This window comes from Lynx rufus, unplaced genomic scaffold, assembly GCF_022079265.1.
Source record: "Lynx rufus isolate CCGP_SWC_20201006 ecotype Redwood Valley unplaced genomic scaffold, mLynRuf1.p SCAF_15, whole genome shotgun sequence".
NCBI classification, from domain to species: Eukaryota; Metazoa; Chordata; class Mammalia; order Carnivora; family Felidae; genus Lynx; species Lynx rufus.
In genome coordinates, this window is record NW_025814829.1 from 21,494,185 (window position 1) to 21,512,057 (window position 17,873).

The 17,873-nt window shown below is 43.4% G+C and overlaps 2 protein-coding genes across 2 annotated transcripts in view; both read right to left on the minus strand.

Annotated features, from left to right (window-relative positions):
- Window positions 1-1,832: 1,832 nt before the first annotated feature.
- On the minus strand, window positions 1,833-7,413 carry SNRPE (small nuclear ribonucleoprotein polypeptide E). The gene is made up of 5 exons (XM_047076648.1): window positions 7,309-7,413; window positions 6,773-6,799; window positions 5,279-5,341; window positions 4,312-4,390; window positions 1,833-2,052 (listed from the first exon to the last, which is right to left on the minus strand). Exons 1-5 carry the CDS (start codon window positions 7,360-7,362, stop codon window positions 1,997-1,999), a joined length of 279 nt encoding a protein of 92 aa, XP_046932604.1. The 5' UTR covers window positions 7,363-7,413; the 3' UTR covers window positions 1,833-1,996.
- Window positions 7,414-14,718: 7,305 nt separating this feature from the next.
- The window catches only part of ZC3H11A (zinc finger CCCH-type containing 11A), a 28,442-nt gene continuing 25,287 nt past the window's right edge, over window positions 14,719-17,873 (minus strand). The window contains exons 14-16 of the mRNA XM_047076650.1: window positions 17,574-17,740; window positions 17,141-17,208; window positions 14,719-16,699 (exon numbers count right to left, since the gene is read on the minus strand). Coding sequence (XP_046932606.1) covers window positions 16,441-16,699; window positions 17,141-17,208; window positions 17,574-17,740 — 494 coding nt within the window. The 3' untranslated portion in view covers window positions 14,719-16,440. The remainder of the gene's footprint in view (window positions 16,700-17,140; window positions 17,209-17,573; window positions 17,741-17,873) is intronic.

The following is a 17,873-nucleotide window of genomic DNA, read 5'->3' on the forward strand; positions in this document are numbered from 1 at the left end:
CCAGCAGGTTTTCTTAGGGATTATACTGCTCCGGCTTTTATCCTTCTTCCTAGCTATTTTGGTGCCAAGAAAGCTGCAGGGAGGTCTTTGCTCTGCTCTGAAAAAGCTTTTACTAGAAAGGCTGAAGCAGTCCCAGGGCTGCAACTCCCTCTGCTGCCCAAGGATTTCTTTGCACGCTGTAGCAGGTTCAATGCATTTCAAACTCAACTATGTTAAAAGAGCTAAAGTAAAGTAGCCCTTTACTTCAAAATGTGACCAAAAAGGCACAGGTTCAAATAGGAGAGGAACAACTAGAATGCCAACTTCTAAGCTGGACAAATTTCTACACTTGCCTACAAACCTCCTCTATCTCGAAAAGATTTCTTTTGCTCAGTTTAAAGCAAGGTTCGCCATCTCCCTCACAGGCACTTGGAAAAGCAGGAACTAGTCTTGCTCCTTCTTCATTAACCTTTAATAATGCCCACTACAAGAATTTAAGGTAGGCCTTATTCATCTTTCAAGATCCAATTTAAATAGCACTTAGTGTGTGGCACTGAAGCTATTTGTTTGCCAGTCTGTTTCACTGCATTTATTCAACCTTGTGCCCGTGTAACAGCGGATGCTCAATAATCACTGAACAGAATTCTAACTAGAACCACCCTGGGGTCATTTTTCACTTATTTAAGTAATCCCTATTACTTAAATAGGGATTGAAGTGTGGGGGTAGAACTCATGACTCTGAGATCTAGAGTCACATGTTCTACCGACTAAGCCAGCCTGGCGCCCCTAACTAGAACCGCCCTGAGAAACTGGGGGAGGAAAGATCTATCCACATAATTCAGTTGGGAACTAAGAAATTACTGAGGGAGGCACCAAAATCTTTAGAGAGAAGGGGAAGAGATACGTGTTGCTCCAACGAACATACTATTATTATGCCTACCAACTTACCAGCACTGCTTGTGGTCTTTTTCAGGTTACCAATCTCACAAAGTGTCCCTCCTGTTAACTTTTTTTTTTTAAGTTTATTTATTTATTTTGAGGAAGAAAAGAGAGATCTCAAGCAGGCTCATGCTGTCAGCACTGAGTCCGACGTGGAGCTTGATGCCACGAACCATGAGATCATGGCCTGAGCAAAAGCCCTGAAACCAAGAGTAGGATGCTTAATCAACTGAGCCACCCAGGCACCCCTCCCTCCTGTTAACTCTTAACAGAGCTCATTTTATTTATTTATTAAGTTTATTTATTGAGAGAGAGAAAGAGAGCACAAGTGGGGCAGAGACAGAGAATCCCAAGCAAGCTCCACACTGCCAGCGCGGAGCCCAACACAGGGCTGAAACCCACGAGCTGCGAGATCATGACCTGAGCTAAAGTCGGAAACCTACCCGACTGAACCACCCAGGTGCCCCAACAGATCTCATTTTAAATGTACGTTTAGGGCACTTTACTCTTTGCTTATACCCAAATACTTCTCACATTCTGATCTCAGTAATACAAGAATTCACAAAGACCTCAGAGAGTGACTCGGAGAGTGCTAATAAGCAAACACTGAAACTATTATAGCACCTCCAACCTACCGTGGTTAGGAATTCTAGTGTTCCAGCATCTAGAACTAGAACTGATAATGAAGACATGTATTAGTTTAAAAACCTTTATTTCTGCAAACCCTCCTCTTCTCCATGACCCAATATCAGAAGCTTACCTGTCAGGTAGAATTCCTACTCTTTGCCTTAAGAATCTACAGATCCAGGCCCTATAAAAAACAAATGCCCAGGGGCAACTGCCGCCCTTCAGAAAACTTAGGGGCCACTGTGTAAAAGGTCTCTAACACTGGATAGAAAGAAACAATGTAAATGTTTAAATAAAAACAATCCCACAGCATTTATTGTCATCTGGTAATAACATAAAGGTAATCAAAACAATAGGAACAAATGTTTTAGAACTATACTCCCAACAAAGGACCTCTAAAAAAAACAAACTACATGGCCTTCTCAAGAATTTCTCACTTCATTGATCATTTCTAGTTGGAGACACTTTGGAGCAGGGTAATATTATCTCCTTTTAGCATGATCCGACCTGCAACAGAAAATTAAAAAAAAAAAAAAAAAAAAAGCTATTAATAGCCACTCAGACAAGTGTGCAACACCTTTTAGCCTCAGAATTTCAGATCACACTTGAGCAATTTTGAAATGCTTTCTTCCTTGAGAAGGTATGTGAAAAATTTCAAATATCCACATATTGAAAAGCTCTGCATATTAGAGTGTATGAGCTTTTCCAACAATAAACTAATGAATGTAGAGAAATATTATTTCACGAAACCTCCGATTTCTACAGACTAAGTCAACTGACTAGGTCTACCCCAACATATCCCACTGCTCTGAGTTTGTAGAAGTTGAAGAACGAGTGGTGTTCCAAGTTTAAAACATTTGACAGCATCCGATACCATTCCTGTTTTCAATAAATTAAAGAGTCTATACTACAATAAATAAAATTCTTCAAATTTATCCACCATTTCCTAAACTTATTTGAGCAGGGAATACTTTTTTCCTGAGAAATAGCTATAAATATCTTCAGTGTTGAGTAAAATCATTTTGAGAAATACTAATCAACCCCAATTGTGATTGATTTTTAAGTTTCTCAGACTTCTACAACAGGTAATATTAATCTATTCTATAGGATAAATACTATTACAGGAATTCAACACCCTCCGAATAATTTATATATACTGATGTCAATAAAGCTAGCTTACCCTTCCTGGCAAGACATGTTTAAATTTGAAAATCCAGACTTTCACAAAAATAGCCTAAACAGAAAGAAGCATAGCAAAACACCATACCACTTCTCAGATTCTACCTTCCACATATCTCCTACAGGCTCAAGAGAATCCTCAGGGTCCGGAAAAAAGAGACACCTGAAGGCCACCACTGATTAAGGTACTAGTGAGCTGTGAACTAGGCATTAAACGATTAAAAACAAAGTACCTAAATAACTTCAAATGAACAGGATTTTGAAAGAAATGACTGCTTGTCTTGAAGTCATGATTCCTAAAGACCCTTCATTAACTGGGTTCAGGACCTGCATTCATTATTCAAATATTTTTTTGTTTCTATTGTATGACAGGCACTGAATTAGGCACTAGGCCTATTAGGGAGCAAAAAAGAGAGGACTTATGGAGCACGCGGCCCAGTGAGAGAGACATTAATCGAACAATCCCACTAATGAGTGTTTTACTATAAACTCAGCACAGCCTGTCTCCCCCCGCCCCCATCCTCACCCCAGTAAGACAAAAAGAAAACCTGATATCTGACATTTGATTGGAGTCCTAAACACATAGGAAACCACATATACAAAGATTTATGGTGGAACAAGTATGCAGGTTCAAACAGCTGAGAGAGCACACGTGTGGATGAAGCTCAGAAAATGAAGCAGTGATACAAAACGAGCAGAGAGAGAAAAGATCATGAAGAACTTTGCAGAATACATTAAAGATTTTCTTATCCCACTAGCAACAGGAAGTCACGGAAGGTTTCACGCAGAGGGATGACAAGGTCAAATTGGTGCTTTTCAAAGATAACTGCAGCCTGCAGAGCAAAGTGGAGGGGGCTGAGGCAGTTGCAAAGAAATCAACCAGTAAACTGAATGGGGGTTGGTGCCATTCAGTAAGGCAGGAACACTAAAATAGGTCTAAAAGAGTGTACAGGGAGTGGGAAGCAAGTTTGATTTCTGACATGCTCACTTTGAAGAGCCTTTGAGACATCCAGGTAGACATGGTGAATAGGCTCAGAGAGGCCTACTGCTACAGAGGTGAATCTGAGGTCAATATAGAGATGGCAACTGAAGGTATAGTCTAGAGGGCCTGGGTAAATAACACCAAATGACAGGAGGGCCTAGAACCCAGCCTTGAGCAACCCAAAACATTTAATGGCGGGGTCTGAAAGGATGAATATACAAAAGTCTGAAAAGGAGTAACTAGAAATGAAAAATAAAACCGAGTACAGTATCACGGAGCCAAAGGAACAAAGCGTTTTAAGGTGGGAGTGGCCCACGGCGCCAAACGCTGTTCAGAGTTCTATAAAATGAGAACTAGTATTGACGACTCGATTTGACACCGTTAGTCTTTGGTGACCTTCATGAGAGGGGTCTGAGTGGAGAAACAAAAGCAGAAATGGAGTGGGGTAAGCAGCAAGTGGCTGAGGAGGATTTCAAAAGCATATACTCCTCCACACAGTGCATTCTCAACTGCACACTAAATTTAAACATGAATAGAGTTAAAACTCGTTCAATTCTGCAAGCGAATAAATATTTCTATAAGTCCAAAAGGCCAGCTATTCTTACCCAGTTGTTTTCTTGACTTTGTTTTAGAATGAATCTCTTCTGCATCATCTAATACGAGGTTCATGTACTCATCAAAACCCTAGAAAGATAAGCCAACCGAATGTCATCTTCAAGTAAAATCACACGCACGCCATTTCAGATGACTACACCAACCTCAATATAGAAATGCCAACTAACTTCAGAAATTCACCTTTCTACTGATCTTTCAGCTGAAACACCATCTCCCTCCTAAGCCTTTTTTTAAATAACAGAAGAAAGGCAGACCGTGCTCCAAATTACCTTTAGAGCCTTTTGGACTTAAGATCTGATTAGCTGGGCCTAAGAGCCACTGTCCCTGTCTTTTACAACCTGTCCCATACAGAATTGTGTGTGAACTTGCACTGGCACCACTCCTCCCGTGTTCCTCACAAAACACTATCAACCACTACCCAGAACGTTTGTTTTTCTACTAGTAATCACAGAAGGGGAGATTACTGACGGAATCTACAATGTCTAAAGGGAATATCAAAGTGTCCTAACATACTACTTTTCAGCCATGTTTTATCTTTCTTTACGATTTTAGCGTATGTGCTGCTGAAGCGAGCACTGTTTTGTCTTTCTTTAAAACATTATTTAGCGTACTCTGTCATCCTGAAAGTCCTATTGAACTAACCCCACCCAGGTATATTCAGGTTATCACCTAAGACAGAACTAATGCACCACTGATTTTCACCCCATTGTAATTTCATTTCTTTCGTCCCGTCCTTCAAATACTAACACTGTTGTTCAAATAATTTTTAAAGATTAATTGTCCCTCTCTTATGAATGACCCAAGCCCTATTAAGTACAACAGTGAGACAAGGACAGTGGCCCTGAAGAACCTTCCTTGGGTTGGGTCACTGTTTTTTTGTACACTGTCCTGGCTGGGCATTTTTGCAAAATCGTTTTCTATGAACACCGACTGAGAGAAAACATCCTGGTTACTCACAATGATACAGCCCTCTATCCGCATGTTCACTTGCTCATAAAGCCACACCTGAATCCGAGATCTCTGAAATAATCGTAAAAATAGGTATGTTAAAAAAACAAGCAAAACATAATCACTCTGGTCAAACAATACAGAAATCTGGCTCCTAAAGAAAACCTTCAAAAATAAAAGCCGAGAATTGAACTACTCAAATCATATGTAAGAATTAGTAACCAAGATTAGTTACTTGCCAAGCAATAATCTCAATAAATGCTATACTGGGACCAAGTTAATAATTTTCCTGTGATGCTGGGACTCAATTGTATTTCTTACAGCTTCTCGTCTCGATACATATTGAGTGCTAATTGACAGTATAGCATAAAGCAGCAATTCCCAAATCATCAGGGCTTCTTTCTTATGTGCAATAGCAAAATCCAGCTTCAAAACAGCTTTCTCCAGGTTCCCAGGTTTCCACATCTCACATTTAACAACCAGGGGAAGGACCCTCAAGCCTGGTGATTAAAAATTACAATAGCTTGGGGGCACCTGGGTGGCTTACTGGGTTAAGCACCCCCGCTTTTGACCTCAGCTCAGGTCTTGATCTCAGGGTCAGGAGTTTAAGCCCCACTTTGGGCTCTGTGGTGGGCATGAAGCCTGCTTAGAAAAAACAAAAGTTACAATGGCTTGGGGTGCCTGGCTGGCTCAGTTGGGTGAAGCATGTGACTCTTGATCGTGGGGTCATGGGTTTGAGCCCCACGTTGGGTGGAGATTACTCAAAAAAAAAATTATCATGATGAAATTAGTCTGTCTGCAACTGTGTTACACATACTACAACTGTCAGAGCAACAGAAAATGCATTTTCTTTCCAAAATAACTTAAATACTCGGCCCTACTACCTCACAATGTGAATTGCTAAAAATTCCCCTAAAGGAAAGCTGCCACTATATCCTCTGAAGGTATCCCTCGTCTCTTCCTTTTCGGGCATCTTTTTTATATCTCAGTTTTCTCCAAAGTGCTAAACACACCACCTTATTATGTGGCTTAAAGTCGACAGGATTTCTTTCCTTCAATGTTTCACCCCAGAGGAAAGGAAAGCGGGAACGTTCCGATAATGAGTACCAACAAAAGTACCCAAATACCAGTCATGCCTGCCAAGAACTGCTTTTTGAAGTACTTTTGGTCTTGCAAAAGTAATGACACTATTCTTTCACTGCTTGGAGTGGGCATTTCATTACATCCCGGAGCCCCTTCCCCGCAAATACTCCTCCAATCTCCGGTTTCACCTACTTTTTTTTTTCCTTAAGGAAACTCCAGCCCTACGGTGGGGCTGGAACACTCCACTCCAAGATCAAGAGTCGCACATTCGACCGACCGAGCCAGCCAGGCGCCCGTTTCATCTATTTTTAACTCTAGAACACGTTGATTAGGCAGGATGATGCAAACAAGCCAAATAAATTCACCTTTTACTTAAAAAAAAAAAATGACAGAACAACAAAGCACAAACAACTTACGTACATTTTGCAAGTATCTGAAGATGAGGTTCTGCACCAGGCGTTAAGGATAAAAAAAAAATACAGGCAGAGGGTAGACCGTGCTCCCCGAAACGGGTCAATCCCACCCCCATCTCGCCTTTGTTTTCTGAACACGAGGTCTGGTGTCCAGGCAACGGCCGGAGCCCAGCCAGGCACTCTTTAGGGACTCCCGAACGCTCCGAAGGAATCCCTCCCACTCCTTTGCTCTCCAGGGGCTTCTTGGCGCCGACATCTTCCTCCTCCCTGAGCCTGAGGACTCCCACCTCCACTCAGTACCTAACTAAAGCCGTCTTCCTTCGCTCATCCGCGCCACTCCTGCACTGCCCACTGCAGGGGGCTGCCCAAGCCCACCTCTCACCGGGTCTTCAACTACCCCGCGCTTTCTCCCGGCCTCGGTCGCCCCGGGTGCTCATGGGATGTGGGTCCGCACTCCGCTCCCTCAGGCCTGCTCTCGGTCTGCTCTTTCGCCCCCCGTTTTCTGGCCCGAACCTCCCAGTCCTGACATCCTACGTAGGATACGATGGGCTGCACCATCACCTTCTGCACTTTTTGGCCCTGGCCGCGGTACGCCATGGTGGAAGCTGACAAAGACCGCACGCTAGCTCTGAGAGAAACTTCCGGCAAAAGAGGCGGAAGCGGAAGTGTGTGGCGCGCGCGAGGCGACCGGGGCGGCTCCTGGGAAATGCCCCTCTAGCCGTGGAGGTTGCTTTTCTCGGTGCTCCATAGCCCCTGCGGGGAGGCCCTCCGGAGGCGGCCGCACCTTGGACCGTGAGTCGGTCCTACAGCGCCTCCTGGAGGGAGCCGGGAGGAGGCGCCGAGCGGCCTCGCCTGTACGGCGGCCGCGGCGGAAAGCGGTGCAGACGCTGGCGCCTGGCGCCGGAGCGGCTCCATTTTCTATGTGGGCTATAGGAGCCGAGTGGTTACCCTGCGTACCTCTAGGGTCTAGGGCTTTTTCTGAGGCCTATTTCCTTGAAATTTAGGCATGAGGGGCCGCATCGTGATGGAGAGGGTAGGGCGGCAAGAAGCCCAACTCGGAGGACCACCCCCCTGACACTAGCCAGGCCCCGCCCCGCCTGACACTAGCAGCCACAGATGATCTGAAACCCGGAGACCCCCTTCCACCCCCCACCCCACACACCTGCCACTAGCAGCCACAGATGATCAGAATGCAAAAATCAGGCCCTGTGGTTGGCTCTGATCCCACTCTCGTCCCCTTTGTTTTCTGAACACTGTAAGTAAGGGGTTACTGCAAGGTGGCCGCAGGGCCCGGCTGGCGGGGAAGCCCTGAAACCTGAGGACTAGGCCCAAATAAGGGTAAGTTCCTCAGCCTTGCCCTGTCTCGGCGGTGGCATCACCAGGATGGAGATGAAAATGTCCTTCCTCGCCGGGTTGAAGATGCAGTGAAGCGGTGCCTTGTGTGTGTGCTCAGCAAGGCCTCCGTGTTGAAACACACTGTCGCCCAGGGGACAGAGCTGGAAGGAGAGGAGCTGGAATTTGTAAGGTTTTGTCGGGGGCTTGTGGCCTGGCAGAAATGTTATTTGATCGGGATACCCATTTCACAGATGAAGAAACTGAAGCTCAGAGTTGGGGGACTCCTCTAAGGGGACACCCCTTAGGCAAGTGGAAGAATCATAACTTGCCTGAGATCTGCTGAGTAGAATATCGATGCTTGTCCTTATAAAATGTTGTGATTAAAGGATGTGAAAATGAGCTTTACACTATAAAGAGCTGGAAAACGCACAAGGTAATTATTTGTTTAAAAAAAAAGGTGTCCCACCCAATCCCAGTAGAGGGTTAGATCGTCCACAGAGTAAACAGGAGATTTGTTGAATTCAAAGATAGCATGGGTGGAATAGACTATCATACCTGTCTCATCTCAGAAAACAAAGATGCTTAACTACTTTTGCAACTTTCCGGCTCTGACGTCATGATGCCTAGGCTTTTGGAGATCGATCCCTATAACCTATTATCTGATCACATAGTTCGTGAGAAGCGATTTAAAAAAAAAAAAAAGTTTGCTTGGGCGCCTGGTGGCTCAGTTTGTTGAGAGTCCCACTTCAGCTCAGGTCACATCAGGGTCACTGCTGTCAGTGGGGAGCCAGCTTTGGAGCCTCTGCCCCTCCCCTGCTTGCGCTTCCTCACTGTCTCTCTCGCTCTCTCTCTCTCACAAAAATAAACATTAAAAAAAAAGTAAAAGTGATTTTGCTTTTTTACATTTAAATTTTTGAACCATCTAGAATGTATCCCAGTATATCCTGAAACTGATACAGCTTTATAATATCTAGATGGCTACCCAGTTTTCCATTACTATTACAAAAAAATAACCCATTATTCCCCATTTAATTTAAAATGCCACATTTAGGGGCACCTTGGTGGCTCAGTTGGTTGAGCGTCGGACTCTTGATTTCTGCTCAGGTCATGATCCCACCAGGGGCCTGTGATCAAAGCCCAAGTCAGGCTCTGCACTTGGGATTCTTTTTCACCCTCTGCCCCTCTCCCCCACTTGCACTCTGTCAACCTCTCAAAATAAATAAGCATTAGAAATAAATAAAATGCCACGTTTATAATATACCAAGTGTGTGTGTGTGTGTGTGTGTGTGTAGTTTATATTTTGCTCAATTGATCTTTGTGTCTATTTATGGGCCAGTGTCACTGTTGCAAGTATTGTATGATGTTTATTTGCTAGGACTAAAAGTCAGTAGAACTTTGTTAGCTATTCTTGTTTGTTTCTTATAAACTTTAGAATTAGCTTATCTGATTAAAAGAATCCTTTTACAATAAACTTGAGAACAACTTAGCATCAGTTTTTTAAAACTAAGTACCTGATGGCTATTCGTTTAAATTTTCCTTTTGAGTTTTTGAGAATTTTCCAGTAAACTTTTTAGTTCCTTCTTGCTAGCTTATCTGGTGTAATCATAGATATTTCCTCTTTCTTGTACTTAACAATTGCCTTTTCCTTGCTTGTATGCTCTAGCAGGGTTTTAGAAGAAAAAGTGATAGATTCAATTACATAAAAATTACATAAAGTTTTGGGTGACTAAAAAGCCACCATAATAAGGCAAAGTCAAAAGATCTGGGAAAAGTATGTTTGCACCACATCAAACTAATGGCTAGTTTTATTAGTATATAAAGAACTTTTTAAAAATGCTCTTCTGGTTCTCTATTGCTGTGAAAGATTTCAAATAGTACCTTAAATTTTTTTTTTTTTCAACGTTTATTTATTTTTGGGACAGAGAGAGACAGAGCATGAACGGGGGAGGGGCAGAGAGAGAGGGAGACACAGAATCAGAAACAGGCTCCAGGCTCTGAGCCATCAGCCCAGAGCCTGACGCGGGGCTCGAACTCACGGACCGCGAGATCGTGACCTGGCTGAAGTCGGACGCTTAACCGACTGCGCCACCCAGGCGCCCCACAAATAGTACCTTAAAACAACAAGTATTGTTACATTTCGTGATTTTGTGAGTTAAGAATTTGGGCATTGCTCAGCTGGGCAACTTTTTTGCTTCAGAAGACAGACATATTCAAGGGCTTGGCGTGTGTATTTGGAAAGCTGGCCTCACTTGGGTGCCCCTCCATGTCTGTGTAGCCTCGGGGCCTCATACATGGTCTCTCTAGCAGACTAGATGCTTTCTTTGCTTTGCTTTTCTTTCCTTTTCTTTTTTTAAATAAAGTTTATTTGGGGCATCTGGGTGGCTCAGTCGGTTAAGCGTCTGACTTTGGCTCAGGTCATGATCTCACAGTCCGTGAGTTCGAGCCCCACGTCGGGCTCTGTGCTGACAGCTCAGAGCCTGGAGCCTGCTTCAGATTCTGTGTCTCCCTCTCTCTCTGCCCCTTCCCTGCTCATGCTCTATCTCTCTCGGTCTCAAAAATAAATAAACATTAAAAAAATTTAAATAAAGTTTATTTATTGATTTTGAGAGAGGGAGAGAGAGAAAGCATGAGTGGGGGAGCGACAGAGGGAGAGAGAGAGAACCCCAAGCAGGCTTCATGCTCAGTGCAGAGCCTGACAAGGGCTCACAGTCTCAAAAACTGTGAGATCACGAACTAAGCCAAAATCAATTCAGATGCCTAACCAACTAAGCCACCCAGGCACCCCTAGCAGAGTAGGAGGCTTTCTCACATGAGGATTCAGGCCTCTAAAAAAACCAAGGCTGAAGCCAACAGTATCTTTTAAAGGCCAGACCCGGAACAAGTTTATGGTCCACACCCCCAGTCAGGTTCAAGGGCTGGAAAAATAGAACCCACTTCTGTTAAAGGCTAAAGAATTTGCAGCCCCAATCTGACCCAAAGATCCGAAATACAAATTGGCAGAAGTGAACAATTAGTTTATAGTAAAGGAAATACAGATGATCTTCCCACATATGAAAAGATGCCCAACTTCACTCATTATGAGATATGCACACTAATTTCCCCTGAGAAGCATAGACAAAGATCAAAGAGTGGTGGTAATGGCAATCATTAAGCTGCACTATTAGGTATTTAATCCTATAGATAAACTTACATGTGTGATATAATGTAATCACAGCAGCATCATGTCTATCAACAGGGAGTATCTCAATCACTGCATATTCGTATAGTATGATACTATGCAACTGTAATTAAGATCAAAGAAGCTCCTTGTGTCCTGATATGAAATGGTACCCCATATACAGTAAAGAGAAAAATCAGGCTATGGTATATCTGAGATTTATTTCAAAATAATTGCATGGGGGCTCCTGGGTGGCTCAGTTGGTTCGGCGTCTGACTCTTGGTTTCGGCTCAGGTCATGATCTTGCGGTTTGTGGGTTTGAGCCCTGCGTCCGGCTCTGGGTTGACAGGACAGAGCCTGCTTGGGATTCTCTCGCTCCCTCTCTGCCCCTTCTGCACTCACTCTCTCACTCCCTCTCAAAAATAAACATTAAAGAAAAATGATAATCCCATGGAGTGAGCAGAGCTGAATCTCAGATGGGGTAAGCCTAAGGAGCAAAAGTAATCAATTATTATTATTATTATTTTGTAAACACTGCCCTCAATGTGGGGCTCAAACAACCCCAAGATCAAGAGTCACATGCTCTACCAACCGAGGGAGCCAGGTGCCCCTAAGGAGAAACATTTAAGGATTCACACTCACACATGCAAATATAACCCTGGGAGCGAGCACCTCCTTAAATTGCGCCCAGGCACCTTACCTGCCTCATCTTAGTCTCAGCCCTGGGGCCCAGAATAAGGGGTGGATAGTGGGTATGGGCGTAGATGAAACAGGATTTGTCACGAATTTGTAATTCATAATTTAAAACTTCATAGGAAAAAATATAATAAGCAAGGTGCAGATCATGGATTTAAACGATACTGTATGTAAATGAATTTGCACATATATTTGCATATATATGCAAATATATATATATATATATATATATATATATATATATATATATATATATATACACCTAAGATCTCTCTGGAAGAATACCAAATGATAACGTTGGTTTTGGAGGAGAACTGGGTAGCTGGGGCAGGAGTAGGAAGATAACGTTGGTTTTGGAGGAGAACTGGGTAGCTGGGGCAGGAGTAGGAAGGAGAATTTTTTATTGTATACCCTTAATATGTTTTCAATTTTGGTAATTGTAAATGAATATACAGTTGATCCTTGAACAATGTCAGAGTTAGAGGTGCCAACACCTCAGCCCCACCGTGCAGTGAAAACTCTGTGTATAACTTTTTACTCCCCTGAAGCTTAACTACTAATAGCCTGCTGTCGACGGGAAGCTTTGCTGATAACGTGAACAGTCTATTAACACATATTTTCTCTGTTTTATGGATTATATACTGAATTTTTTTTTAATTTATTTAAAAAAAATTTTTTTTGTAATGTTTATTTATTTTTGAGAGAGACAGAGACAGAATGTGAGTGGGTTAGGGGCAGAGAGAGAGGGAGACACAGAATCCGAAGCAGGCTCCAGGCTCCGAGCCATCAGCACAGAGCCCGATGCGGGGCTCGAACTCACAGAGCTGTGAGATCACGACCTGAGCCCAAGTCAGACGCTCAACCGACTGAGCCACCCAGGCGCCCCTATACTGAATTCTTAAAATAAGCTGGAGAAAAGGAGATGTTAAGCAAGTTGTAAGAAAGAAAAAAAGAAGAAAGTCACCAGAAAGAGAAAATACACTTACAGTACTATGCATACATTCACTGAAAAAACCCAGAGTATAGGCTGGCTAGGCTAGAAGGGGATAGGGTGGTGGCAGGCTGGCCCCGGTATAGTGATATTCTGCAGCCTGGTGGCCTTGGTTTAGCAGGGGTAGCCACCCGTGGTGGTGGTTGTGGGGGGGGGGGGGCTGTGGGTGGCCACATGGGCCTGAGTGCACAATACATCTGCCCCAACCGCCTGGAGGTGTACCACGGGCCCGTGGCCACCAGCAGCTGCCTCCCCGAGCCCAGTGCACAGAGGACTCTGTGGCCAGGGCTCTCTATGCAGTAACATCCTTGCCCTTTGGGCCTCTGCCTCAGCCCAGTCTCCTGCCTGCTAGCGGCCCCCTGCTCAACCTACCTTGTAGCGACACAGGGCGACCAGCCACCCTGCCCAGTCCTGGGGCTCCCCGAGGCCACGGAGGGCCCAGGAGGCCTCCCCAGGAAGGGCAGCAGGTTCAATCTCTGCATCAGTGGCCTTCTCATGGGTCCCTTGAAGACCGGGGTGGACATCTGTAAATAAATGCCACATAGCTTTTGCTGTCAACTCAAAAAAAAAAAAAAAAATGCACATATAAGTGGGCCTGTGCAGTTCAAACCAGTGTTGTTCAAGGGTCAACTGTATCACCAACTCCATCAATTCATTAAATAGTGGAAAGTACTATGAAACCTGTTTCCCTTTTTAAATTACAACTAATGTTTTCAATTACAGCTAATCGTAGTGTTGGAAAACGCTGAGATTTTCACAACGCTCCCCAAGTGTCTGCAAAGTGGGCTTGAGAAACACTGGTCCAGAGAAACACACCCTGAGCGAAGAGTCAGCTCCAGGCCTCAATAGTCAACAGCATCCTTCCTCTCAGCTCAACTTCCCTGCGTCTCCACCAGAAGCCTCACAGCTTGCTGAATGACTAGGACGAATGAGCATTCCTAAGAGTGGGGTTGCAAAGTCAGGGGCAGTCTAGCAAAGGTCAGCAGCCCCTGATACCGCTCAAGAGCTTTTTCATTCATCTGGCCACTTATTTTATGCCTTTTGTCATGGGCTGAAGTGTGCCCCCTGAAACTCCTATGTTGAAGCTCTACCCACTCCCCAACGGCAGCTCAGAATGTGACCGTAGTTGGAGACAGGCCCTTAACGGGGTAATTAAGGTTAAATGAAGTCAGATGGGTGGGGCCCATCTTGAAATTTCTGGCTGTGGCCAAACTCTGCAACATTTGGGCCCTCTTCTGTTAAAACTGCAAACCATCATCCCTCGAACCTCAACACACAATCTGTTTGCTATTTGTGAAAAGTTGATTGGACTTGTTGGAACTACTTTTGGACTATTAGAAAAAATCTATGTTCTCTGGTAACAAACTTATGTGTATTCCCTTGACCAAAAAATTGGCATATTATATGAAAAAACTTGTCTGAAATTTTTAGGACCTCATGCTTGAAAAAAATTTTTTTCTCATGCTCGAAAATTCTTAATGGAACCCATTTAAGATCATTTCTAAACCCTCTCTTTAAAAAAAAAACAAACGGCATTATTTGAGTTACAATGATAATGGAACTCAATTCAATTAATGTTGGGAAACCCTATGCAGCTAAAACTGAGCATACTTGTGGGTAAGTTTGGCAATACATCCTTGTGAGAGTTTTCTAAAGCGACACAGTCATCTGTGAAATTGGAGCATTTAAACAAGAGGCCAACGACGTTCTGACTGGGGCCCCTATCGAGACAGACCCTAGGCTGAAGTGACGTATGACCGCTTGACTCACAAGGTCCAGACTTTCCTACACCGGCTTTATTTAAAACACAAATAAGTATTTCTCTTTCTTGTAATGGCAAATGGTTCAAATAATGCTGAACATGAATCATTGACTAATACAAGGACTTTAAATATGAAACAAAATTATTTTTAAAAAAGCAAAAGAATAAAGGTTATATACAAAAGGGACCTGGAATCTTTAAGCTGATTCCAAAAATGAAATGAGTAGAAAATCTGTGGTGAAACCAGAACATTCCACCCCTGCTTTGGAGAAGGGCTATTATACAACATTCAGTCAGCTGAAGAAGGATTGGTAGAGAGGTGTCTATACATAAGTTTCAAGTCATTTTTGCTTGTGCAGAATCATCCAGATCTTCCCAAGACTGAATGGGCAGTCCTGTGGCTTTCTTCCTTTTCCATATTCCCAACAAGGCTACATGAAGTTCAACTCTCGATGAGCCGCTTACAACAGCAGTTCCTTAGGAGCCAACACGACAGGTGGGTCAGATTTCCCTATGAGAAACAAACTGGCCACCCACAGCAAAGTATCAAAATGGACAAGTCCTCCTTTCCTCTTCCTTCCGATTATGTACAACATGTCTCCTTTTAAGACTCTTCTCCCCATCATGCTTGTTCCTTCACACGTCTAAACCTTGAGGTGATACGAAGGAGACCGACATCAAGAAAAGAAAATTCAATTCCGAAATGAAGAGAACTGGAAGGTATACAATACACCCCCAGAGCATCTCAATAATCCCTGCTACAGTACAGTTCGGCGTACTGCTACAGTTCGTAGATAAATATTGGCAGCTTGGAGGAGTTCCATTTTTTTCCCCCTGGCGGTTAACGAGTACCAAATAAATACTGGGCGAGACGAGTTTGCTGGGAGAGTTAGAAATAAAAAATTAACCAATTTTTATCCCTGTGATAATTCAATGCCAGTAGGAGGCAAGTACTGAAGAAGAGAAGGGACAACTTTCATGCTAAAAAAAGAATTCCTCTAATCATTCTGTCACCATCTCTTGTTAAGAATCCAGGGAATCCCAGAAATAGAAAATTAGTTTCAGAGGACCCCTGAGGCACTTTAAAGCCTTAAAAAATTACAGTAATAATAAATTAGCTATTGCTTTTTAGAGGCTTACAGAGCAGCAGAAGCATGAAAATCAGGTTGAAAAAGTTATGTCCAGATTACAAGCTTTCTGAGCTGCTCAGCCCTCTCTAAAGCTTAGTTGGATCTCCAAATACCTTTAAAAAGACATACAATTTAACACAGACTGAGTGGATTTTTTGTTTAGTGGTAGTGTGAAATTTGGTCCTTAATGGCAGCAGCTGTCTTCATCCTTTTCAAACTCAGGTAACATTAAGTACATTAAGACGAGACATAAAAGAAATACACAGCAAAGGGGAAAAAAGCCCAAACTGACAAACACCTCAAGGAGTCACTAAGTTCTCTCGCACCCTTCGACTTGGATCTCCCTCTCAGTTTTTTTGTGGAGAGGTGTAAGACAAGACATTTTTCTTATAGATGCTAGACAATGGCATCGAATGGACAATGGTTATCAAGGGACTTTAAAAATCTGACCCCAAGGAATCCAGAACAGGTAATTCGGAGGTATACTTCTGATACGGGGCAAATTCTAGACTAAAGAAATGATCATCTTGGGTAAATGTTATAATAGATGAAACTAAGTCCAGTTTTTTGTTTTTTGTGGTTTTTTTTAAGTGTTCTACCGCCTTCAGCTATCAATCATCTCTGACAGCTCAAGCAGAAGGTCATCTTCATCTTTCCCAGGATCCAAGTCGATCTCAGCTTCTAATTTGCCTCCTGAAATCTCCCATATTAGTTTCTCAAAATCATCCTCCACTGAAAGCGGGGGCTTTCCTGTTGAGGCAGAGCTGAGTCGGCGAGTTTTCGTAGCCACCTGGGATGAAGAAGGGCCAGATACTTCCGGTGGGGAGGGATCGGAAGAGGACTGGACCGGAGGCAGCGCAAGACTGTAAGAAAAAAACCCAAAAGATTATTAGAAAACTGCCTTGTCAGTGGTTGGCTGAATGGTCCCACCATTCAATGGTCCCACCCACTGAATGTCTCAGGAACACAAAGAGTTAGCAAAGAGCTGTTTCTGATAAAACACGTAACACAGAACTGTTTTACCGATTTAGGACAAAGCATTTTCATCCTTTAAAGAAGCGGAATTCAAACAGATATTTAAAACATAAAAAAAATAATAATAATACAGTCAATATATAAACAATGGCACCAAAGGAGAACAGCAACCCCGAGTATCATGTTTTCTTGCGATTAACTGGAAGCTTACATTTACTTAGACGTGGCCAAATCGGCAATGTTCAAATGTTTATTAAGCAGTGTTATTCTCCAGAGCATAAATAAGAAGAGTGGCCTAAAGTCTGCTTAGGAAGAATCGCAAGTATTACCTGTCTCTGGGTTTTTCTGTCTCAGGCAGAGCGACTGACTTGTCCTCAGAGAGGAGTGGGACGACAGCCTACAAAAGGAAAAGTAAGGCGATTCAGTGGGAGGCAGGCTTTTTTTTATTTGAACATACTCATGTTCTTTTGCCACTTTCTCAGAATCTTGGTTATTATTCTGGAAATCCAAGAATAAACAGTCCCAAGACTGAGTGCCGAAACAGGCAAAATATCTTGCTGCCCAAGAATTCGCTTTAAAAAAAAATCCCATTCTGCCACCCCACAAAGGTGTGCTTGTAGATGGAGACTACGGTAACAACCTAAACTACCAAGATGCGGAGGCAACGGCAGAAGCGGCACAGAGGCAGGGAGCTGGCAGAGCTCCTCTCCCGGCTTTCCTCCCACACCGCTCACAGCAGCATCTAGTTGGATCTACGCTTACCACAGCTGCTTTCCTGGTGGGGCTTTCCTGTAGGACGCTGCTGGAGCCGAGTGGCTTCACAGCTGCAATGACAGCAGGGTGCACCTCCGCCGCCTTGCGCTTGGGGGCCAACTTGGGGGATGAGACCACTTTAACGACAGATGGCTTCACGTTGACTTTGGGTTTAGCTACAAGGGACAGAAAATATCTGATTAAGAGCTAGAATAATTCCTCTTTCACATGGAGAATAATTTAGAATATCGACCTTCCTTCATAATACTGGAAATAACACACACACCCCAAAATGAAAACAATCCATGA